Source organism: Euleptes europaea, chromosome 19, assembly GCF_029931775.1.
Source record: "Euleptes europaea isolate rEulEur1 chromosome 19, rEulEur1.hap1, whole genome shotgun sequence".
Classification (NCBI taxonomy): domain Eukaryota; kingdom Metazoa; phylum Chordata; class Lepidosauria; order Squamata; family Sphaerodactylidae; genus Euleptes; species Euleptes europaea.
The window spans coordinates 33277184-33302589 of NC_079330.1; the positions used below are offsets into that span (position 1 = coordinate 33277184).

At 47.5% G+C, this 25406-nt stretch overlaps 1 protein-coding gene across 2 annotated transcripts in view; it reads right to left on the reverse strand.

The window, feature by feature from the left end:
• ACACA (acetyl-CoA carboxylase alpha) overlaps positions 1–25406 on the reverse strand; it is a 257765-nt gene that overhangs the window by 167256 nt on the left and 65103 nt on the right. For both annotated transcript variants that reach the window (XM_056865593.1, XM_056865594.1), the window contains exons 18-24: positions 22280–22414; positions 21077–21223; positions 17920–18108; positions 13947–14047; positions 13235–13323; positions 8061–8185; positions 3760–3873 (exon numbers count right to left, since the gene is read on the reverse strand). In XM_056865593.1, coding sequence (XP_056721571.1) covers positions 3760–3873; positions 8061–8185; positions 13235–13323; positions 13947–14047; positions 17920–18108; positions 21077–21223; positions 22280–22414 — 900 coding nt within the window. The remainder of the gene's footprint in view (positions 1–3759; positions 3874–8060; positions 8186–13234; positions 13324–13946; positions 14048–17919; positions 18109–21076; positions 21224–22279; positions 22415–25406) is intronic.

Below are 25406 nucleotides of genomic sequence, written 5' to 3' on the forward strand. Positions count from 1 at the left end.
AGTAGACCTGGCCTCCGGAGGCCCATAGAAGCCAATTGGTAGACCTGGCCTCTGAAGGGGGACTTTTTCCCCTCCTCGGAGTCCAGGTCTACCGCCAAGAAAGCCAGTGGGTAGACATGGCCTCCCAATGGGACTCAGCCGGAGGCCAGGTCTACCAAAGGAAGCCCGCCCCGCCCAACAGCTGATAGGCGGGGGGGCAGGAACCGCCGAGCCGCCCACCCAGCAATCGCGTGGCTAGATGGGAGGGGAGGCTTTAGCCTCCCAACCACTGAGGGCAAGGGAAAGGGGGACCCGGCTATTCTCCACGGTGGCGGGGGGGGGGCAGAGACAGCTCGCCCGCGCTCTCTCTCTCTCAGGCATGCCGGCTCCGCAGCCCGGCTGCCAGCGTGAGCGGGCGCAAGAGCAGGGGCTCCGAACCAAGTTCAGAGAGCCGCACTCAACAAGCCAAAGAGCCGCATGCGGCTCTGGAGCCGCAATTTTGAGACCTCTGGTCTAGTATATCAACTTAGCATAATTGAAACTGCAAACCTGAATGCCAAAAAAATGTTGACTTATCTTCCATTCTTAATTTCACTGCATGCATTGTGAGTAATGTATTGTTGCGACTGTGGTGTAGTGCAATTAGAATCAGGGTAGTGTGGTGGTTACAGCATCAGACTAAGATCTGGGCTCCAATCTGCACTCTGCCATGAATGCTTGCTGGGTGACCCTGGGCCAGTCACACGCTCATCTTAACCTATGTCACAGGGTTGTTGAGAAGATAAAATGGAGGAGAGGAGAATGATGCGAGCTGCTTTGGGTCCCCACTGGGGAGAGAGCAAATAAATAAAATTGTGTTCCCTGCTGATCATACTACTTGTTCATAGAATCATAGAGTTGGAAGGGACCACCAGGGTCATCAAGTCCAACCCCCTGCACAATGCAGGAAATTCATAACGACCTCCCCCACACACACCCCTAGGGTCCAAAAGATGGCCAAGATACCCTCCCTCTCATCATCTACCTAAGGTCACAGAATCAGCATTGCTGACAGATGGCCATCTAACCTCTTCTTAAAAACCTCCAGGGAAGGAGAGCTTACCACCTCCTGAGGAAGCCTGTTCCACTGAGGATCCGCTCTGACTGTTAAAAAATTCTTCCTAATGTCTAGACAGAAACTCTTTTGATTGAAAATATTGTCGAAGGCTTTTGATTTAATTTCAACCCGTTGGTTCTAGTCCAACCTTCTGGGGCAACAGAAAACAGCACCATCCACTATATGACAGCCCCTCAAGTATTTGAACATGGTTATCATATCCCCTCTCAGTCTTCTCCTATTCAGGCTAGAAGTACCCAGCTCCTTCAACCTTTCCTCATAGGACTTGATCTCCAGACCCCTCACAATCTTTGTTGCCCTCCTCTGGACACGTTCCAGCTTGTCTACATCTTTCTTAAATTGTGGTGCCGAAAACTGAACACAGTACTCTAGGTGAGGTCTAACCAGAGCAGAGTAAACCGATACCATCACTTCGCGTGATCTAGACACTATACTTCTGTTGATGCAGCCCAAGACCGCATTTGCCTTTTTAGTTACCGCATCACACTGCTGACTCATGTTCAGTGTTCAGTCTACTAAGGCCCCAAGATCCTTTTCATACACACTACTGCTCAGACAAGTCTCCCCCATCCTATAATTATGCATTTGATTTTTCCTACCTAAATGCAGAACTTTACATTTATCTTTGTTGAAGTGCATTTTATTAGTTCTAGCCCATTTCTCCAGCCTGTCAAGATCATCCTGCATCTTGGCTCTGTCGTCTACTGTATTTGCTACCCCTCCCAATTTAGTATCATTTGCAAATTTAATAAGCATCTCCTCTATTCCTTCATCCAAATCATTTATAAAGATGTTGAACAACACAGGGCCCAGCACAGATCCCTGAGGAACTCCACTAGTCACTTCTCTCCAAGTGGATGAGGAACCATTAACGAGCACTCTTTGGGTACGATCTGTCAACCAGTTGCAGATCCACCTAACAATAATAGGATCTAAACCACATTTTTCCAATTTGTCAACTAAAATACTATGTGGAACCTTATCAAAAGCCTTACTGAAATCTAGATAAACTATGTCTACAGCATTCCCCTGTTACAGCAAGGTAGTAACTTTCTCAAAAAAGGAGATAAGATTAGTCTGACATGACTTATTCTTGAGAAACCCGTGCTGGGTCTTAGTGATCAGATCCATCCTTTCTAAATGCTCAAGGGCTGACTGATGATTTGTTCGAAAACTTTTCCTGGTATAGAAGTCAAGATGATGGGTTGGTAGTTACCCGGATCCTCCTTTTTCCCCTTCTTGAAGATGGGGACAACATTTGCCTGCCTCCAATCTTCTGGCACCTCACCTGTTTGCCAAGACTTTTCAAAAATAATGGGCAGAGGTTCAGAAATTACATCTGCAAGTTCTTTGAGTACCCTTGGATGCAATTCATCTGGCCCACAGGATTTTGTTTCACTTAAAGAAACCAGGTGTTTGTGCACTACCCCAATGCCAATTCTAGGCTGCAAATCTCTTCCCTCATCACATGTTCTGTTTATGTCATGTTGAGCACCACTTCACTCATGAGAAAAGACTGAGGAAAAGTAGGAATTGAGGAGTTCTGCCCTCTCTTCATCTCCTGTTACAATTTCACTTTCTGGTCCACGCAATGGGCTTATCTTGTCCATGTTCTTACTTTTACTCTGTACATAGGAAAAGAACCCTTTTTTGTTGTGTTTAGCATCTCTTGCTAGCCTAAGTTCATACTGAGCTTTAGCTTTCCTAACACTCTCCCTACAAGCACTAGTTATATGTTTATATTCCTCTTTGGTTATAAATATTCCTCTTTGTTATAACTTTTGTTGTGGTTCTGCTCAAGTAGTTTTGGGAGCAAAAGAACAACCAGTTCACACGGACCCAGCAAAGGGGATACCAGAGGTGGTCTTTCAGAGATCCTACTTTATTTTATACCCAGCTTATTTTATGCTCAGCTTTGCTCACGAGGCAGCTTCCAAACATCCAATTTAGAACAACTGCAATGTAACAATAAAAATAAACAGCAATAAAAATAAATAAACAAACAGAGCATGGAAGAAAAAACAGAAATGCCTCAAACCATAGTTGGGCGCAGTGAAAGCTCATTGACTGGTTAGGGTGGGCATATCTCACACACACCCAAAGGAGAGCTTTGACCCTCGTGAGAGGATCTGCTCTACCCTCAGCAGTATTGGAGGGAAAATTTAGGAAGTTGCTAAGAGCACAATGGGAATGCCCATGAGGTGCAGGAGAGATCGAAAATATAAACCATGTCCTTCTCAGGTGTAGCTATGACGAGGGTACTCGGCACAAGCTGATTCACCCTCTTATTAATTTAATGGCGTCTGGCTCAGAGGAAGAGGAAATGAAATTTCTACTTTGCGACGGGGATGCTTGTAGTCTCTCTCAAGTTGCAAGATTCTGCTCTGCGGCAATCAAGATTCGTACAGGAAAGACCAATAAGGCTAATATTGGGATTGGTTAAGTTTAACTGGTAATTTATTGGTTTTAACTGTTTTTTAAATCTCAGTATTCTTATTCTTTTATACATTATAATTGGATGAGTTGTGCTGGCTATTGCTGTAAATAAATTCATTCATTCATTCATTCTCCCGAAGAAAATCACCAAAAAGCCTGGGGAAACAGAAGTGTTATATGAGAGTCTGCCCGGTATCCTGTAGGAGAATGGAAAGAACAGCCCTTACCTGGCGGGCTCGCAATGCCACCTTGGCATTGGTGGTCTTACTGAGCTGGGTTAGCTCTGTCAGGATATTGATCAGCTCATCCGTCAAGGTCGGATCTCTCCCACAGAGCTGGTCCTGGAGAAAATAATCAGAAAAACAGGTCTGCAAACGTTTGTCGTGTGTGTTGCAGAGAGAACAAGGGAGGCAATCTCTATCTCTCTCGCCCTCAAGACACGAAATATACCAAGCCACCCACTGAATCCAAGACTCATCAAACCTAAAAAAGAGAAGGAAGTCTCCAAACCCATCACAACTGACCTACAGAATAGGGGAAGGGGCTGTAATTCAGGGGCAGAGCTCCTGGTTGACACACAGAAGACCCCAGGTTGAATTCCTGGCTTCTCCATTTGAAGGATCTCACACAGGAGATCCTGGAAAGACCTGGCAAGCTGCCGCCAATTAGAGTAGACATGGGCTGGCATAGGGCAGCAGTTTCATAGGTGTTTTACATGTTAACGTTTAGAAAAGGCAGAAGGCCCCAGGGGTCTCCACTTTGAGGAACTCAAGGACCTAGCAGTAGGGGAAACCTTCTTCCTGCCCAAGACCCTTGCAGGGTCATTGTCTGCCAGAGTTCACCACACCGACTAAATGGAAGAATGGTGTGATGCGGGATGAGCCATCTTCAAACATCTGAGTATGTGAGAAACTTGGAGGAAGGTGAGGTTGAGGGATGGGAGCAGGAACCTCCTTATGAAGTTATCTTGCCTCTCCAATGAATATACCATCAGCATCAACAATAACAACAGGTGTCCAACTTAAGATAAAGGGAGAAACAGGAGAGTCTTTGGGGAAAAAGTTGTTGACCTGCAGGTGTCTCATCACGCCTACCAAAAAACCAAGCTCCTCTGTCAAGCATTGTTACAAAAACACAGTGAGGGTTACCAACTTAGATCATTGCAAAAGGAAATTAAAAATCAATTTTTTGAAGAGTACTCTAGTGACGACCACTAGCCTCGATGGCTGAATGGAACCTCCACACTTAGGAGCAGTTGCTGGAGAGACAAAGAGGGGGGGGGTAATATGTTCTGCCTTTCCAATTCATCAGAGAGCCGGCGTGAGAGCAGAGGCTAGGGAGAGCCAAGCACAAATCCCCATTCTGTCTCACAGCTCAGACCTCAAACCAGGTACTCTCACTCACTCTAACCGACCTCACGGGGCAGTTGTGAGGAGAGGAGACCCCGTTAGCTACCCTGGAGAAAAAGAATACAAATAAATCTGGCAGGCCACTTTTGGCAGGAGCCTGCCGGGCCAGCCAGACCTTTGGGTCTGATCCAGCGGGGCTCTTTCGGTGGGCCTCGTGTCAGGGATTTCCACAGAGCCAGTCAATTCCGCCTCCCTTTTCAAACCGCTCACGACTTACATAGGTGGACAGAAAAGAAATAAAAATAAAAAGGTTGAGAGAGGGAAGGGAGAAGAAAAGAAGTTTAAAGTCCCTTCCTCACAAGAAGGAATCATCAAACAACAAGTGAAAAAACAAAGCGGCACGGTGGCGTTGTTCCGTTGGCTCCAGCCTGCCCTGATTGGCAAAGGCGGCGTGCGGCGCCTCAGACGGGTTCTTTGACAAGGCCTAACGCCTCTCCGGCACCCCCATGTAATTACACACTTGAGTGACTGGACTCTGAAGAAAATTGAAGGCCTGAGCTGCAAACAGCTGCCATTTTCTCTCTCCATCATGCCGGCATGATTACTTGAGAAATGAACAGCCTCGGCTCAAAGCTACTCCAGAATTCTCAGAGGAAATATGGCTCCGTGTTCAAATAATGAGATTCTTAAGGCAAGCGTTACTTACAATCACACCGCAAAAAAGGAAAGGGGGGTGGGGTGGGAGAAAGGCAGGGGGAGGGGGCATGGAGGAATGGAAGGGAGAAAGGCAGGTACTTATATATCTTACAAATTAGTATTTAAGAAACCCGGCTGCTGTTTGGGTAGACATTACCCGTCAGCTGCTCTTCAAGGAGGGGTTTCCTCCTCCTGCTTTTTCAGGCTGCTTTTTCGATCGCTAGTGACAGGAACCCACAAAGTCTTTAGCAAAAAAAGGGGGGGTTGGTGGTTTGGGAGGCAGAACTCAATTAATTAGCATCTTTGAAAGCGCAAGACAGACTATGATTGATGCCGTCAATCGCAGCGTTAAATCTCCCACATGCCCCATAAAATGTATTTGGCTCAGCTGCAGCGCTATTCTAAAATTGTCAGATTTCTCTCACATACGCTTGGGAAGTAGAAAGGTGAGGTACATCGTCATCGCTTCATTCACCCTTTTCAGGGGAAAGGAGGAAACGAGTGCTTGGTCTAAGATCAAATTATAACAAACAAACCCAACTCATCTTTAAGTCAAGGGTTCTTGGACAATGATAGAAAGGCTGCATATCAAGTTTTGCAGGTGTTTGTTTATACTGCTTTAAAGATAAGCAAAACATGTTATATTTCCAGCTTTGGCGTCTGAGCTCATTCCTTCAGAAGGCGAGGTGTTCTTCCGCTGGAAGAATGTATTCATGCACAGTTTTATATACAAAGAGACCTTTCACTGTTTCTACACCACTTTGAAAGACTCATAGGAAAAGAAAACGCCTGCTATTGAAACTACTGCTAAGCCTGTGTTTGGTTTCCAAACTCAAGGTGAAGTTTATATTTCTTCGTTTAGACCATTTATAACTATATGTTTTACCAATACTGTTACATTGGTACTCAAGACTGTTTAAATTAGACACAACTACCGTTATTTTTAACAGCTCCCCCCCACAAAAAAAATTGAGGCTGCAATAAGCCTAAGGCTGTTCCATTTCATCATAACTGCGCTGACAGAGAACTGGGGGCGGGGGGGGGAGGTTAGAGCTGGCCAAAGCCTTAACCGAGATGCTGCCATGGCTGGTCTCTCCTTGGGGTTGCAGACTGGTGGATACACAGTGTGACCAACCATCTAAAAATATAGTATGGATAGGTTTTCATCCAGAGAGTCATCCAACCAGAAGGGGCCCAGAAATGCAGGACCACCCATCTAACCGGGGGGGGGGGGGCACTTGCAGATTGACCTACACAGTTCAGACCACAGTAAGCTGTCAGAAGTGAGGTGGTTTGCATCACGGTGCCCACCTAGAGCAAGTGAATCAAGCATGACAGTGAACCCAGGTCAAAATTGGAAGGAATGAGGAGTTGGTTTTTATATGCCGACTTTCTCTGCCACTTAAGGGAGACTTCAAACCGGCTTACAATCACCTTCCCTTCTCCTCCCCACAACAGACACCCTGAAAGAGTGGGCTGAAAGAGTGTGACTACCCCAAGGTCACCCAGCTGGCTTCATGTATAGGAGTGGGGAAGCAACCCCGGTTTTCCAGATCAGAGTCCACTGCTCCAAACTACTGCTCTTAACTACTACACCATGCTGACTACTGTCTCCATCCATCCTCCATCTCACCTTCCGGGTGGAAAATTCAGTGCCCAAACCCTGGGTTTGGGTTCACTATTTGCAATTAGGAAGTTTTTTTGTTTTCATGAAGTCAAATGGTAATGTCCTAGATACTTCTTACTGATATGCAGCAGGGGTCACTGGGGGCGTGGGGGGAAGGCAGTTGTGAATTTCCTGCATTGTGCAGGGAGTTGGACTAGATGACCTTGGTGGTCCCTTCCAACTCTATGATTCTATGAATTAAAAATAAACTTCAAAGAGGAGTAAGACAGAATAAAACCAACACTGTGGTGGCAGTTGCAGCTGAATCAACATTAATTTAATCTGCACACCCAATCAAATATCTAATGGTCAATCAGAGGCCCTGCTGGACAAGAGCCCTACATGGCCACACCCACTTTCTAAAAACTCTTGGTAGACACCAGGAAAGGTGTCAGATGGCACTATGTTGCCCGTGAGCACCATGTTGGGGACCTGTGGTGTAAGGAATCAATAACTACAGCACACTGTTTGAATATTTTGGCAGGAGCTGTAGTTCACAGCGATACAGCCTGTGTGTTGCTTGGGGGTCTCCAGTTCAAAGGCAAGAAGACCTCTTTACTCCAGAACTTGGAGAGATACCGACAGGCAGAGAAGATGTAGCTGTAGTATAAAGGCACATTCAGATATGTAACAGATCCTAAATCACCCATCTCTGGACAAAGAAAGAAGCTTCAGTTAGAACAGTTCAGGAACCTTCTTAACAACAACTGGCCAGATCAGAGGACTGTGCCCTAACTCCTCCGAGCAACTTCATTTGTATACGATAAGAGCTAAGAATGAACAAAACCACAGGAGGGCTACCGACTGCTGGACGTACAATGAGCATCGTCACGAGAAGGTTCTTCTTGGTGACTTGAGCATGAGAGAAGATGTAGTTGAGGACCGCGTTCATGTCGCTCTTGTTCTCTTCCCGAAGGGCAAAGACACACTTATCGTAATGACCTGCAGCCAAAATGTAAAAGCGTTAAGTATAAATTGGTGGTCAAAGATAATTTTAAATTCAGCATATACAGGAAAGAGAGACTATTTCCCATCAAAGGGAACCACGTCTTTGGGAGTACTTGCAATGCTAGCCACAGTTCTGATTTGCTGCCATTTTTAGAAACATTTTAGGAATTTACCTCAACTTTTTTTCCAGCCTCTGCATCCTCAAGGGCACTTGGGAGCTCTCTATAGCTTTTGAGGAGTTCCTACGAGGCACAATCCATAACGACTCTGAGAGACAGCTGGGCCAGTAGCCACCACTGGGGACTGCCAGCCTCCACATGGACACATCGGTCAACTGAGACCATCTCTTGAGGCTCTTTGCCAGAGGTCAGGTGGGTGGTTATACCAGCATGGTGTAGTGGTTAAGAGTGGCGGACTAATCTGGAGAACTGGGTTTGCTTCTCTACTCCTCCACATGAACTGCGGACTCTGATCTGGTGAACCAGGTTTGTTTCCCCAGTCTTACACATGAAGCCAGCTGGGTGACCTTGGGCTAGTCACAGTTCTCTCTGGACTCTCTCAGCCCTACCTACCTCACAAGGTGTCTGTTGTGGGGAGGGGAAGGGAAGGCAATAGTAAGTCGGTTTGAGACTCCTTAAAGGGGTATAAAAAACCAACTCTTCTTCTACTGCTACTAAGACAGAGGACCTTCTCAGTGGCGGCAACCTCAATCATCAAACTCCTTCCCCACTGGCAAATACATAGTCACCTTCCAGGTACCAGGTGAAGACTAGCCTGTTCTCCCAGGCTTTTAGGTCCTTTGGCTCCTTTTCTGGATTGTTTTGTTGCTGATCGTAAATTGATTTCTCAAGGCTTATTTTAATGAGATTGAATGTTATTTCTTGCATACGCAAACTGCCCCATGCTGAATCAAAGCAGTCTTGTCTGCTCTGACTGGCAGCAGCTCTCTAGGGTGTTCCCCCAATATCTGGCAGGGTCTTCCTGCATGCCAAGGGCCTGATCCACTACTGATAGCCACTGCCCTTTCCCAGTGAGGTCAGTCCCAGTTCTGCTACTGGAGACCCTTGACCTTGCAATTCCAGCCAAGTGAACCCAGGGCTTTCTACATACAGGTATTTATGGAGATGCCAAAGACTAAACCACCACTGAGGCACAGCCCCTAGATTTATTTTTAGTGTTTAATGCCTCTATGAGTGTTAATGAAAAGGCATGATATGAATTAATTCAGTCAGTCCATACCCATCTTTCCCTGGCAACAGGCAGTTACAGAGAGAGAGGTAAAGGTAGTCCCCGGAGCAAGCACCAGGTCATTACCATGGGGTGACGTCACATTCTGATGTTTACTAGGCAGACTATGTTTACAGGGTGGTTTGCCATTGCCTTCCCCAGTGATCTTCCCTTTACCCCCAGCAAGCTGGGTACTCATTTTACCGACCTTGGAAGGATGGAAGGCTGAGTCAACCTTGAGCCAGCTAACTGAAACCGACTTCCGTCGGGATCGAACTCAGGTCATGAGCAGAGCTGTTGACTGCAGTACTGCAGTTTACCACTCTGTGCCACGGGGCAGAGAAAGACAAGAGTTTTATTGGGCATGCACTAAGTTCTTAAGCAACAAGAAAACCAAGAGAACCTATCTGGGACCCCCTGTAAACTCACAGCACCCTGGCACCTTCTACAACACACAGGGGCTCCTCAATGCAAATACTAGCACAAAAAGTGATGGGGGGGGGAGAAGTTTAAAAATAACCCCTCTACCTCCTTTGCTGGGCTTAATGTTGAAGTATAGGGCGCCTACCTGTCAAGGCACCTAAAGAGCACCAGAATGCACGGTTTTCCATTACAAGGTCATCTGCCACACTGATCTGGAGTGGAAATTAATCTCCCAGTTCTCAAAAAGCAGATAGCAAGGTGGGGAGAAGGAGGCAGCGTTTTCTGAGCAAATTTAGAATTTCAGACTTAGTGCATTTCTACCACCCAGTGGCCAAAGACGGTGTTGGAAGATTCAAATCGGGGGAGGGGGAGATTAAATCCCAGGACTGTTTGTTTATTTATAGTCCGCCATTTCCACTGAGACTCAAACCAGATTACACAGTGTAAGTCAACATAATCAATTGGATGAGACATCTAATAAGCAATGCAATCGGATTAAAGACATTTTTCCTTAATGCAAGGCTTGGCACATTTTTCTGCCGTAAATACATTGTTGTCCATTCGCAACAGAAATCAAACTGTGTTGTTGTTGTTTTCAGTCCTTGAGTCAAAGGGAGGGGGGAGAGTGGCTCAGCAATACAGCATAGGCCTCGCACATACAAGGTCCCATGTTCAATCCCCCGCAGCTCCAATTAAAGAATGTCAAGCAGCCTGGTGTTGGGAAAAATTTCTCTCTGTCCGAGACCCTGGAGAGCCCTTTCCAGACAGAGGAGATAGTTCTGGGCTAGACAGCCTGATTTGCTGTAAGGCAACTTCAGCTGCTTGTAAACCAACAGGTGATTAACAGCATTGATGGAAAATTCTCAGTTTTTGTAACTGGCACCCACAATGATAAGTGCCAACAGAGTGATTTGGCAAATTCAGGATCCCACCTGGACTTGTTCACCTTGTCCTGGTGCAGACCTGCCTAATCCACCTTCTGTTCAATTCTATTAAAATTTACTTGTCTAAAAAGCAAGCATACTGGAGACCCTCGGCAGAGCTTTCACAGATATTCAAAATCAGAGGGCAGAAAAGTGGGGAAATTGAGCAATATGCTTTACACCAATCTAATAATGTACTCAGTAGAAGCAACAAGAGATATTTATTTATAGCCTGCCTTTTTTACTGAGACTCAAGGCAGATTACACAGTATAAATCAATATACAGGTTAAATTAATAAATGAAAGCAGATAAAGTATTAAAGGGTGGCAGGATGCAACACTTGGAAGCTGCACGCTCATCCCATAACAGGTATCTATATCCATTTTCCAGTGAGCAGGACAGCGCCGAAAGAAACAGATTAGTTTTATCCCACAGTTATTCATGTTAGCTATCTGCCTTTTAGTGTGTGGGGGGGAGAGAGATGTTTCTCAATGAATGTGCGCACTGGTTTCTTCCAGGTGGAAGAATCTCTCTTAAGCACACTCAACAAGTTTCTCATGGAAACGTCCAAGAAAATTCACCATTTCTGGTCAGGACCTACACCAAAATGGAACTAATCTACTATAGCACAGGCTGCCATCTGGTGGTCACATTTCTTATTGTATCATTAGAACTCAGGGGCACCCAATAAAATTGATGGGCAATATATAGATCAGGCTAGCCCAATTTAATCAGATCTCAGAAGCTAAGCAGGGTTGGCCCTGGTGAGCACCTGGGTGGGAGACTACCACGGAAGTCCAGGGTTGCAACGCAGAGGCAGGCAATGGCAAACCAGCCTCTGCTTCGCAAACCTGGACTACTGTGGTAGTCTCCCACCCAGGTGCTCACCAGGGCCAACCCTGCTTAGCTTCTGAGATCTGATTAAGGGGTGACATGATAGAGGTCTATAAAATTATGCATGGTTTAGAGAGAGTGGACAGGGAGAAGTTTTTCTCCCTCTCCCATAATACTAGAACGCGAGGTCATCTGTTGAAGCTGGAGGGTGACAAATTCAGAACAGATAAAAGGAAGTAGTTTTTCACACAATGCATAGTTAAATTGTGGAACTCCCTGCCCAAGGATGTGGTGATGGCTGCCAACTTAGAAGGCTTTAAGAGGGGAGTGGACATATTCATGGAGGAAAGGGGTATTCATGGCTGTTAGTTAGAATGGATACTAGTCATGCTGCGTACCTATTCTCTCTAGTATCAGAGGAGCATGCCTATTATTTTGGGTGTGGTGGAAGACAGGCAGGATGGTGCTGCTGCACTCGTCTTGTTAGTGGCTTCCTAGAGGCACCTGGTTGGCCACTGTGTGAACAGACTGCTAGACTTGATGGGCCTTGGTCTGATCCAACGGGGCCTTTCTTATGTTCTTTTTTTATGTTCTTAACGTCTCTTGCCTTGAAAACCCAACAGCAGGGGCGTCAAACTCAATTGTTACGAGGGCCAGATATGACATAAATGTCACATGCCTTGCCAACCCAGATCAGGAATGGAGGAGGTGGCTGCCTCAGCTGGCTCGCAGGCCAGATAAGAGTTCTCAAGGGGCCGCATCTGGCCTGCGGGCCTTATGTTTGACACCCCTGCCCTACGGGGTGCCATAGGTTGGCTGTGACATGATGGCACTTTCCACCACCCGTCACCGCCACTGGATGTAGTGACAGCCATGAGCACAGAAGGCTTTGAAAGAAGATTAGACAGCTCCATTTAGGCTTACAATTTGCCCGTTTATGATGGGGAGACCTCCAGGTAATTCTGCCAGTTGCCAACTGACGCTCGGCTGGTTGCAGGCAGGAACAGGCCAGCCAAACAGGGGGTAGGGATGGCGATCATCGTCCCCACACAATGACACAATATCCAGTGTCACCTGGAAGCAACAGCGTCACATCAGGGGCCACACTCAACACTTGGGCCAAAATTCTATGGAAACCATACAGCTTTGGGGTGAGTGATAAAGCGCCATCCTGACATGACACCATCACTTCCGTCAGGGCGTAAATTGCATCGCCATGCAGGGACGACGATTGTGGCCCACCCTTGCTAAGTTTCCACCTCCCCACAACTCCCACCGGTTGCCATGCCTGGCAACCCTAATGGAGGACAGATCCGTCAATGGCTACTTGCTGCAGTAACTAAAGGGACCCTCCATATTTAGAGGCACTAAACCTCTGAATACCAGGAGGCAGTACCAGGGGAAAGCCTTGGCTTCCATGTTGGTACATGAGGGCAACTGGTTGGCCAAACTGTGTCAAATAGGATGCTGGACTAAATGGACCACTGGTTTGATCCAGCAGGACTCTTCTTAAATACTGTTGCATCCATCACCCTGGAAAGAAAAATGACTAAGCCAAGCTGGTCTGCTACACCTTGGCAAATATCCACCTGCCATGAGGAGCGAAATTCAAATGCTGAATTGCATGAGACCCACCTTGTTGGAACTGAGTTTCCACCTTTAGGTACTGCCTGAGCAAATCCATGACCACCGCTTTCATGTGCCCTCGGATGCCACTCCGGTACCTGCAACAACAGCAGCCCTGGTGAAAATGGAGGAGTCGCCAGTCCTCACTGCTGGAACTTTCTGCTGCAGGGCCTGTGCGCGAGCGCACACACAAAGATATACGCCCCCTGCCAAGTTCTGTAGCCCCCAAAATGCACGTACTATGACAGTAAGTTGAGCAAAACATGAATAACCCCGGGTCTAATTCCTGTGACTGACCCTTGCAGAACAGCCGTGACAAGACAGGGCTGGAATTAATCAAAGTAACCCATTCCCAGATCTTTATTTTCTATACTTTACAAAGAAAAAAAAAAGCCAGCGCATGTTCCACCCTCTTTGGTGCCATGGAAGATAGAAATCCTCAGCTTTCCATAAAAGCAATGATTCTTGAAAAATCTAACAATGCGCCTGGATTTTGTGGTTATGTCCTAATTCTGCTCTCCATACTGTATTAACATGTGTTCCCTTGTGAAGGTGAACTTTGGGGGTTGGGCTTATGACTTAAATCATTCAGCCCTCCAAACTCTACTTTTCACAATACCACAAGCTGGGCAAAATACGTTCCCTGCCTCATTGCAGATGAGAGTCTGACTTGTGCAGTTTTGACAGAGCCCCCGCTGCACAAGGCTGATTCTAAGCTCACCTCTGCACCAGCTGCACAATGCTCTGAGTGTTCATGAAGAAGACCTCGCGTTCCGATTTCCGATTCAGGGTCGCTGCATGACTGTCCAGGATGTTGGCAATCTAGAAAGAGAAGGAAAGATGGTCGGCACTCAGAAAGAGGGTCTGGAGAACGGCTATTCATGACAAGCAGTGAGGTCAGATCTCGTCTGAGCTTCCACATCTGCACAGAGGAAGAATCTGATCCTTGCAGGGATGTTTTAGATCCCAAGGTGGTGTACGGAGGATCCCATTTTTTTAATGTAAATTTTTATACAAAAGATACCAAACAGAACATGAAAATCTTACCCACAATTACAGTGATGATTATTTAATCTGTCCAATAAAATGACAAGGATTTATCAGGGTAAAAAAGTATAATAAGATTTAATGTTATCATGAAACTGATTAGGGGCCATGGCTCAGTAGGTAGAGCATCTGCTTGGCATGCAGAAGGTCCCAGGTTCAATCCCCGGCACCTGCAGTTAAAAGGATCAGGTAGTAGATGTTACCATTTGGACTAGAGCAGGGGTGTCAAACATAAGGCCTGCGGGCTGGATCCGACCCCTGCAGGGCTCTTCTCCGGCCCGTGAGCCAAGGCAGCCAGCGCCCACTCTCCCCTCCCTTTATGGCCTCTTCCCGTCCTTTCTGGCCCGTCCTTTCCCACCCTGTCATTCCAAGGCGCAGCGAGGCGCGAGTGGCCCTGCACAGCCCACCGGCCCTTCCTCAGGGAAGGACGTGGGAAGAGATCTGGGGAAATATTGTCGAAGGCTTTCACGGTCAGAGTTCATTGGTTCTTGTAGGTTATCCGGGTAGGTTACCAAGACCACGGTTACACAGCCTGGATAACCTACAAGAACCAAAGATCTGGGGAAGTTTCAGCGAGACGGGGTGGGGTGGGGTAAGGGTGGAATTCCCCATCAACCTGGGAGCAGAGCGCGTCCCTCCCCTCCGCACGGATCAAGATGCGGCTTCCCCTCCCCTCTCCCAGGAGGTATAAAGTGGCGGCTGGCTGGCTGGCGAGCCGGTGCAGCCCCGGGGGGCGGCGAAGGCTCGGGTGAGGCAGAGCCCGCCAGCTTGCCGCCGGAGCGGGGCGGAGACGAAGGCCATTTACGCACGGGAGGTTTTCCCTTGGAGTTGCCGCTCTCTAGATGCACATTTCCCCCATCCAAGTTCTCAACACTGCATGGGGGGCTTAGTTTTGTGTTTTGCGAATTCGGATGGAGAAAATGTGCCTCTAGAGAGTGGCAACTCCAAGGGAAAACCTCCCGTGCGTTAATGGCCCGAGGCAGCCGGCTTCGGCGGGGCCAACACGCTGGAGGAGCTGGAGAGGCTGGGCGCGGCAAAGGAGGAGGCGGAGGATGAGACGGGGCAGGAGGAACGGCTGCTCCACTTCTGGCAGGGGGTGGGCAGGGGGCACCTCGTGGATGTGCCACCTGGTGAGTCAGGACCCACCCCCACCCCGCCAGAAGCAGGGGTGCACGGCGCGGGATTCTTCCCAAGGAGTTCTCCTGTGGAGGGAGGGAGGGAAGAAGCCCCCGGGTTGCTCGGCAGGCTCCCTGTTGCAGAAGCAGGCACGGCTCCTGGGCGCTGGGCGACCCTGGCTAGACACCCCCTCCCTACACTGATCCCCCAGAGCTCCATCCAAACCCCTCTGCCTAGTGCCTGGCGGGGTCTTCGTGGCTCAGCTGGCTTTGCTTTTAAGCTTTATCAGCTGCTTGAAAGTTGCCCAAGCTGGAAAGTTGCCCCCGATGAGGAAGCTGCCCCAGAGCGTGGGGGGGGGTGCATACGCACCATGCTCCTTTCACACGTGCGGCGTGCTGGTTTTTGCATTCCACCTTGGGCCAGACCTCAGGGACTGAAGCTCAGGAGCAAAGTCTCCAGGAGCAGAGGGGAACGTGGCTGGGGAGGGGGGTTACTTTAAAAAAGAAAAAGATGCACAGTAACTCTTTGAGGCTGCTGGGAGGGGAAAATGTGGAAGAATCACCCTAAACCACATCACAAAAAAGAGGGGCCAGGGGCAGGAGCACGGCTGCCCCCCCCCCAGAGAGTGGGGGAGAGCCACCCCCTCTGCTTGAAAACCCCTGCCTGCCACAGAGTCACTTGAGAGGGGCATAGAAGGGTGGCCGGGAGAAGGTGGACTTTGGTAGAGCAACCCCCTAAAGTGGCCTAATCCTTCCTCCTGCCGAAGGGAGAGAGGGGTGGGGTGGGGTTATGACTGGACCCAGAGATGCAGTGCAGACCCCCTGATTCCTGGCACACCCAAGAGGGTAGCATTGGCTGTGGGGGGGTGGAATTGTCCCAGTAATGTCCAAATGAAAGTAGCAGTTGTAGAAATTTAGTTGCAAGGTTCTAGAGATGTAAGATTTCTGACAAATGTGAAGCCGGGGGGTGGGGTGGGGGTTTGATGCCCATCTTCTGGGCATGGAGTAGGGGTAACTGGGGATGTAGGGGGAAGTAGTTGTGAATTTCTTGCATTGTGCAGGGGGTTGGACTAGATGACCCTGGTGCTCCCTTCCTATTCTATAATTTCCACCCACCCCTCCAAACAACCCACAATACTTCCTTTCCAATGAACCTAAATGTACTTTGCTGCTTTAATAACAGAGAACAGGTCGCTAATAACTTTACCATATAAAACAAAACAGTGCCAGCTAGCATTATTTATGGAACACAAACACTTTCGTTTTGTATAAGCAGAATTGCATATTCACCCAAACTTGACAAAGTGCTGCAAACTGCTACACCTATCCTACCTTTGCACATATATGTTAGTTTTTGCCAACCGAGAGGTTGTGAAAAAAAATACAAATTAATATTAGAAAGCTTTCTAGTAAAACAATTATTTGGTCAGAAACATCCCATCCAGTCACAACAGGTAGACGCTGCCCTATGAGGAGCAGTTAAAACGCTTAGGGCTGTTTATCTCGGAAAGAAGGCGGCTGAGGGGAGACATGATAGAGGTGGACAGGGAGAAGCTTTTCTTCCTCTCTCATAATACCAGAACATGGTTTCATCTGCTGAAGCTGGAGGGTGAGTCAAAACAGATAAAAGGAAGTATTTCTTCACACAACACATAGTTCAGTTGTGGAACTCCCTGCCCCAGGATGTGGTGATGGCTGCCAACTTGGAAGGCTTTAAGAGGGGAGTGGACATGTTCATGGAGGAGAGGGCTATTCATGGCTACTAGTTAAAATGGATACTAGTCATGATGCATACCTATTCTCTCCAGGATTAGAGGAGCATGCCTATTACATTAGGTGCTGTGAAACATAGGTACGATGGTGCCGCTGCAGTCGTCTTTTTGTGGGCTTCCTAGAGGCACCTGGTTGGCCACTGTGTGAACAGACTGCTGGACTTGATGTGCCTGGGTCTCATACAGCATGGATTTTCTTATGTTCCCCACCCCACCTTGCCCGGGCACAGCAAGGGCCGAGCAGCCACACACACACACCCTGCCCACCCCACTTCACCTTTCCTGGGTGCTGCAAGCCCCTAGTGGCCCCACGCAACCACCCACCCCGCCCCATCTTTCCTGAGCCCAGCAAGGCAAGAGCAGCCTGGCAGGCACACCCACCCAGCCACACCAGTCCCCTTCTGGGCAAACTAACCTAAGAAAACATATTCTATTTACTTAAATATAGCAGTCTGCAATTCTTCTTATGCTGGTAGAGTGAGATAGATAAGATAGTGGTATTCGTAAAAGTATGTTAAGAAGGAAGTATAGATTGGTTTTGTGTTGGTTACAATTTGATGCAGTGTTGTCATTGTGTAAATGGTGTAAAAGTTCTGCAAGATCCTGATGTCAATTTGCCTATAAAGTTGCCAGCGTCTTGAACTATCTTAGGAATAGATGGTCACCTTGGTCATGATCAATCAATAAAGCGTTTCTACTTCAGTTGTTAGTGGTGATTTGGACTCTTTCTTTATCATTTTCCCGTCACGCTCTTTCATACCTGCTGGCTGGGAAACTGGCAGAGGACAGAAGTGATATTGCTGGCATACTGGGCCATCTCCTTCTTGATGGACTTCTCCACATTAGGCGGGATCCGCCCGGAGACGCTGGTCATGATGTCCTGAAGCTCTAGGAGAGGCAAGGAGGGATCTCGCAGGGTCTTCATTAACCTTTCCACCCAATCCTTCACCTGGATTAGAGAAAAAGGGTACAACACAAAAGAAAACACTGGCATCTTGATTCCCACAGCCAAGTCTACACCACAAATTTAAACCAGTTTCAAAACCTATTTTAACAATTATGATTCCCTAACAAAAGAACTCTGGCCACAATACATTCAGTGTTAAAACCTACAGGTCTTGCAGTGTTGCAGATTTTAACTCTAAATCACTGTTCAGGAAGTTTTGACACAGTAGGCCTGAGAGTTTGCATTTAAGTACCTGCGTAAATCTGCAAATGTGATTCACCCCCACTGTTCTAGCTGACTTACAGTTTCAGCCTTAAAGGATAATTTAATGGCTTTATGCCCAGAATAAATCCAAGAACAAATAACAGAGTTTATTCTTCAGGAGGCTCAGAGGGGCCTTGCCTCATGCCTTTAGCAGACAGTTTAGTAAAGTCCTGTGTAGGCCTACATAATAGCTTCTATATAAACTGGCCATACTCCATAACCTCTGAATCTCTCCGATCCGGCATTCTGTGAAATCAGCTTTCCCCTTTTTTGGCAAACCTCTGCGTCAGCAGCTTTGAAATTTAACTTTCTTCTTAAAATCAGCTGAGGTGAAACAGGAAGAAGTTGTCTGCTGATGTGAGGGTTTCTATGGAGCATGCCAGTATTCTATCTAACATTTGGATTAACTAGATCTAGAGTGATCATGTTATTTGTAAATAAATGTTTGAATAAATACATTTGAATAAATACATTTGAATAAATACAGGGCTGCACTTTGAACCTGGAACAAACCAACAAACCTCAAAATCTCCCTTGGAGATTGAGGGCCTTGCCCTGCAAAGATTTGTGGTATTTGTGGTTTTATTTTGGACAGCATTTGATCAAGTTACTAGAAGTCCTAAACTATGGTTTTAAATTTTGGTTTTTGGTTTTTGTGTATTTTATTTTATCTATATTGTAAGCTGCACTGAGCTGTGTAAGGAAGAAAGGCATGTTTGAGATAAATTAATTAATAAATAAAAATGTAGCAAGGAAACATTCAGTCATCAAGAAGCCCTGTGACTTAGTGGTTGATGCAATGCTTTAATCCAGTCAAAAAGGTTTTAATCTCCATGCGGCTGTTTAAAATAACGCCCCCTCACAGGGGGGTCCCAGGGACCACCATTGCAGGGCTGGTTCACAGATGAGAGAAGGAGGTGTTAGAATATGTGGGTGGTAGACAGGTTGCCACACTTGCTGGAATGCTTCCTAATGCTGGCAACTCCCCACAAACAGGGAAAGAAGCACAGCGTGCAAAGGGGTAGCCATTTTCTCCCTGATGCTCAGGTTTTCTATTTGCATGGACTTTCTTGTCTTATCCAAAAGAAACTGAAAGCCAGAACCCGCCCCAGCCTTCTGCCTCAGGACTCTGCCTCATTGTCCCAAGGCAAGTTCGGCAAGAGTCTAGATTCCAGCCCATACAGTGGCTGCCTCGTGCCTCTGGAACAGCCTCCCAGAAGAGGTTGGGTGAAGAAGAAGAAGAGTTGGTTTTATATATGCCGACTTCCTCTGCCACTTAAGGGAGAATCAAACTGGCTTACAATCGCCTTCCCGTCCCCACAACAGACACCCAGTGAGGTAGGTGAGGCTAAGAGAGTGTGACTAGCCCAAGGCCACCCAGCTGGCTTCATGTGAAGGAATTGGGGAAACAAACCCAGTTCGCCAGATCATGTGGAGGAGTGGGGAATCAATGCCGGTTCTCCAGATCAGAGTCTACTGCTCCAAACCACCGCTCTTAACCACTACACCACGCTGGCCTCCTATCTTCCAGGCTTTCTGGTGAGGCTGCAAAACGCAGCTTGTACAGAGAGCTTTAGGGGCAGTATGAGTCTGGGCAAAGGATGAATACCTGCTGGTAAGAGGTCATAAGGTGTTTTTAGATTTATTAAATGTTTAGAGAGCCAGTGTGGTGTAGTGGTTAAGAGTGGTGGTTTGGAGTGGTGGGTTCTGATCTGGAGAACCGGGATTGATTCCCCACTCCTCCACATGAGTGGCGGAGACTAATCAGGTGAACTGGATTTGTTTCCCCAACTACTTTACATGAAGCCAGCTGGGTGACCTTGGGCTAGTCACACTCTCTCAGTCTCACCTACCTCACAGGGTGTCTGTTGTGGGGAGGGGAAGGGACAGTGATTGTAAGTCGGTTTGATTCTTCCTTAAGTGGTTGAGAAAGTCGGCATATAAAAATCAACTCTTCTTATATTATCTATTGACTTAAATGTTCTTATTATACTGTTTATATTATTTGTTGAAAGAGTTCCCAACTTGGTGCCCATGGGCGCCATGGTGCCTGCTGATACCTTTTCAGGGGCCCGCCGGTGAGCTCCCCTCACTGGCAGTCTTTAAGCAGAGGCTGGACAAATACTTGTCAGGGATGCTCTAGGCTGATTCTGCATTAAGCAGAGGGCTGGGCTAGATGGCCTGTATGGCCCCTTCCAACTCTATGATTCTATGTGTTTTTAGAAAGTGGCCACGGTCATGTGGGGCTTTTGCCCAGCAGGGGTTCTGACTGGCAGTGCAGATTTTTTAAAATGCTACTTTTGCAGGAGCTGTTACCACAGCTGCAGCAGCTATTTTGTGACACCCATTTTGTGGCTGCGCCCACCACACACTGTCAGAATTCCAGAGGTGCCCACAGGCTGAAAAAGGTTGGGGACCCCTAATCTATTGTTTTAAATGTTTGTTTTATAGTATAATATCATTACCTACCTTGGGTCCTGAGATACTAAGGCGGGAATATGAACCTTTTAAATAAATTATTTTGCATGCATGATGCAGGCCTTTGAGAAGGCAGTCAACCTCCCAACGCAACTCTAAATTTTGCTCCCCACTCCAACACTTGTGATATGCAAAATGTATTCCAACAGGAAAGCTCTTTTGTAAAGACACAAGGGCACGTCAGCGCAATATTGTGCAAGGCAAAGAGAAAGGAAGTAGCCAGCCAAACCTTATTGCTAAAAAAAGGTTCCGGCAGGCAGTATCCATTCATCACATTCACCAGGTTGTCGAGTACGTAATGGAAGACGCGGTGCAGCTTCTCGCCCCTGAGAGCTGTGCTTTGGATCTTCGGCAATGTGCCGGTGTTGAGTTCAGCCTTGAAGACCAATCAGAGACATAATTATGCCATGACAGAGGGATTCACTCACTGCCCTGCTCTGTGACCTCACTGCACTGTGAGAGACGTCTGGGCAGTATTTTGATCAGCTGTGCCAAACTGTTTCCATAGTGAATGCCAAGCCCACAAACTCCAGGTCTTGAACAAAAAAGCCTTCTGTAGAGTTGCCAACTCCAGATTGGAAAATTCCTGGAGATTTGGGGGTGGAGCCTGGGGAGGATAGCATTTGGGAAGGGGCCTTGGCCTCTCCCCCCACCAGGCATTGTAGAACTCTCTCCCATCCCTTGGCCAATCCAGCCCTCTTTTTCTCCTCTTCTCTGCCCCATGGCCTTCTTGGAATGGGTCTCTGCTTGGCTGCACATCTTTCTCTAGGGGCATCTGTTCAGATTTGAGCACAAATCTGAGGGAACTCAGATTTGAGCACTTTATCAGAGGGAATTATTCAAGATGAAATTATAGCACGCCCAGCATATTTTCAAAACATCTGCGATGGTAATTTTTGAATACCTCAAAATAACCAGAGACAGAGATAATACCCTCAGGAATGATCTGTGCCACTGGGAAAAGCGAACACCCCTAAAATAGCAGCCCTCAACTACACATCATCCCTTGGGGATCCGAGCCTGGCCAACTCACCTGAGTGTTACCTTGACCACTTCTTAACAAACTTTCCTATCTGTCAAGCCTATCTGTCTCAGAGATCCTATTTCTGGCTGTTCTGAGGTAAAAAAAAAAAATCAGTTTTCTTATTCCCTCACAATGGAGGAAATTGAGGGGCCTCCCCACACACATACAAACTGCAAAGGTCAAAAGTCTTAAAGCGGTCTCCAGTTTAAACAACAGAGAACCTAAGTGTGCAGCCTACTAAGGCCAGCAGAGGTCTGCTTTTTCAGGGGGTGGGGTGGGGAGGCTGTACTCCTTCTTCCTGGTATCAGAAGATTTCAAGCCTGGCCTTCTGACACAGGAGCACAAGAGAAGGCCAACTTTCCTCACCAGTTAAGAAGCAATTCCTTTTTTGACCCCACGGATTCTGACCTGCTGAACCCGGCTGGGGTCGTCCAGCTGCAGTTTGGCAATCACACAGCCAGGGTCTAGCGCTGCACCAGGGCGTTTCACATAATGGATGCAGCCCGATTCCGCCGCAGTGAGAGTCATCACCATCTTCATCACCTGAAAGTGGCAAAAACAAGGCCACACTTACTTGCCATCCCCAAGTCAGAATATATTCTGCAGAGACTCAATCTGCTAGAAGTTCCCTGCTTGTAACTGAACGGGGGAAACCATTCAGCAAGTCTGATCCCTACAGCTACAATACAGACGGGATGCCTTACCTCTCCCGCCCGGATCTAGCCACGGTTATCCATGCAATGGTCACCTCTAGGTTGGATTACTGTAACTTGCTCTACCCTTGAGACTGACCCGGAGGCTCCAGCTGGTATAGAATGCGGCGGCGAGGCTCCTTACTGGGTCCTCGCACTGAGACCATATACTGCCGGTGTTCCAACAACTGCACTGGCTCCTGCTGGAATATCGGATCAGGTTCAAGGTGCTGGTTTTGACCTGTAAAGCCTTAAACGGTCTGGGACCCTCATTTCTTCAGGACCGCCTCTCCTGGTATACCCCCACAAAGAGCATTGAAACAGTTCCGCAGGGCCTGTAAAACAGAGCTATTCCACCAGGCCTATGACTGAGGACAGCCACAGGTGACATTAATGCTGCCCTCCCTCCTCCTCCCCCCTCCCTGACATTAGGGGGGTGGAATAGCCGACTAGCTTGCTTTGTTCAGCAGTTCTTGCTACTGCAGGCACTACAGTATGGCAACCATCTTTTAATACTTTGGAATGATATTACAGTTTTATTACGAGAGCCAGCATGGCGTAGTGGTTAAGAGCAGTGATTTGGAGCGGTAGAGTCTGAGCTGGAGAACTGGGTTTGATTCCCCTCTCCTCTACATGAGCAGCGGAGGCTAATCTGGTGAACTGGATTTGTTTCCCCACTCCTACACATGAAGCCAGCTGGGTGACCTTGGGCTAGTCACACTTTCTCAGCCCCACCTACCTCACAGGGTGTCTGTTGTGGGGAGAGTAAGGGAAGGTGATTGTAAGCCAGTTTGAGTCTCCCTTAACTGGTAGAGAAAGTCGGCATATAAAAACCAACTCTTCTTCTAAATGTTTTAAAAGTTTTACTGTCATCCCTTGTTTTTAACTGTTGTTATCTGCTCTGAGCCCGGCCCTGGCCAGGGAGGGCAGACTAAAAACAAGGAAAATAAATAAATAAATATTGCTGCATCAGTACACAAAGGGCACAAGCAGCTCCTCATTCCTCCAGGGTCAGGGACAGAGGGTGGCGTTTGGGGGAAGGGTCTCAACACAGCATCCATTGGTGTGTGGACTGCCTCAGGGAGCGATCCTCTCCCCACAGATCCTTAACATCTATATGCGTCCCCTCGTCCAGCTGGTCAGGAGCTTTGGGCTGGGTTGCCATCAACATGTGGATGATACATATCCCCTGGAATGCACTCAAGCTACATTTCTCAGGAAAATAATGAGCATGCCCCGCTGCGTTCCATATGCAGCACTGTGTTTGGAAATAGGCCAAATGCTACTTGAAAATAGAGAGTGGCTTACTACCTTTACATTCTGGCTCTGCCTCCACTTTAAGGCAGATTCCTCTTATTCACCATACGCTCATGGAATCGTACGCTTCCAATTGGCTCTCACACATTGAAAGCAAAATCAAATCTACTGGCCTGAATTTTGATTCCCTACTCATGCTTTCTGATGTAGAAGCTTTCCAGATGATAAAACACAGACTTTTAGACATAGGCCTTCAAGATCTATTTAGGGCTGTTAATAAAACTTGCTCACCACTAAACCTAGGGATACCTTTTGATATCTACCAGCCTTCCCCATATCTATCTCACATGTATGATCCATCCTATCACAGAGCCATCTCCCTAGCTAGGTTTAATGTTATGCCATCTGTGTTACTCGATGGAAGATTTAGCAAAATCCCCCAATCAAATAGACTTTTTCCCTGTGGCAGTAATTGTGTTGAAAGTTGTCCATGTTTTATTTCAGGGGTCTGCAAACCTTTTAAACAGGGGGCCAGTTCACTGTCCCTCAAACACTGTTGGGGGCCGCTGCCCCCCCCCGCCCAAACGGGAAGGCAGCCAGGCGCCCAGGCAAAGAAAAGTTAACTTGCGGCAGGAGGACGTGCCGCCCCTCCCCCAGGTGCCTCTCCATGGCCGACACTCCCCCCTTCGCTGGGCTGAGAGACCCCCCCGCCGCCGCGCACCCTTTCCTGGACGGGTGCGGCGGTGGCGGCTCCAGAGGGAGGAGGGGGCCGGGGGCCGGACCCTAACGGGCCGGATCCGGCCCACGGGCCGTAGTTTGAGGACCCGTTTTATTTTATTGAAGTTTCTATTCAGAAATTCGTAATGAATTACTAAGCCCTTTGCAGACATGTACTGTAGACTGAATGCTTTCGATTCAGAAATTTGTAATGAACTACTAAGCCCTTTGCAGAAATGTAGACTGAATGCTTTCGATTCCTGTAATGCTTCCTTTCTATTGAATAATTGTTTGCCCCATGTTCTGTATCTGTTGATGGCTGGCTGGATGGCTGAAACAGAGCCGCCTAAAATTGAACCAATCGAATATGGAGGTCCTGTGGCTTGGTCGGGGAGGCTCCGGTAGGGAAATTCAGCTCCCCGCTCTTGACAGGGTACAGCTGGTACTAGCTTCCTCCATCAGGAGTTTGGGGGTGACACTGGATGCTTCCCTGTCACTGGAAGCCCAGGTCACGAATACGGCTCGGTCAGACTCTTTTCACTTCTGCCAAGCTGATGGCTGATTCCCTATCTGTCCTGTTTCGACTTAGCCACATAACTGCTGTAACGAGTATTGCATTACTAACAGACTTGTATGGAATTACGCGGAATCTAAAGAACTTGTGTTTTCGAGGTCTTGGAAACTATTCAGGTGGGAAATTAGTAGTAATTCATTAGAGCAGGTTAAATATTTTAAGTATCTCAGCATTTATTTTCAATATAATGCCGGCTGTAAAACTCACTGTAAGTTTGTAACAAAAACAGCAGAAATCAGTACATCGGCTGAGCCTTCCTCCCTCATTTACTACATGCTTCTGGAATTGCACTTTT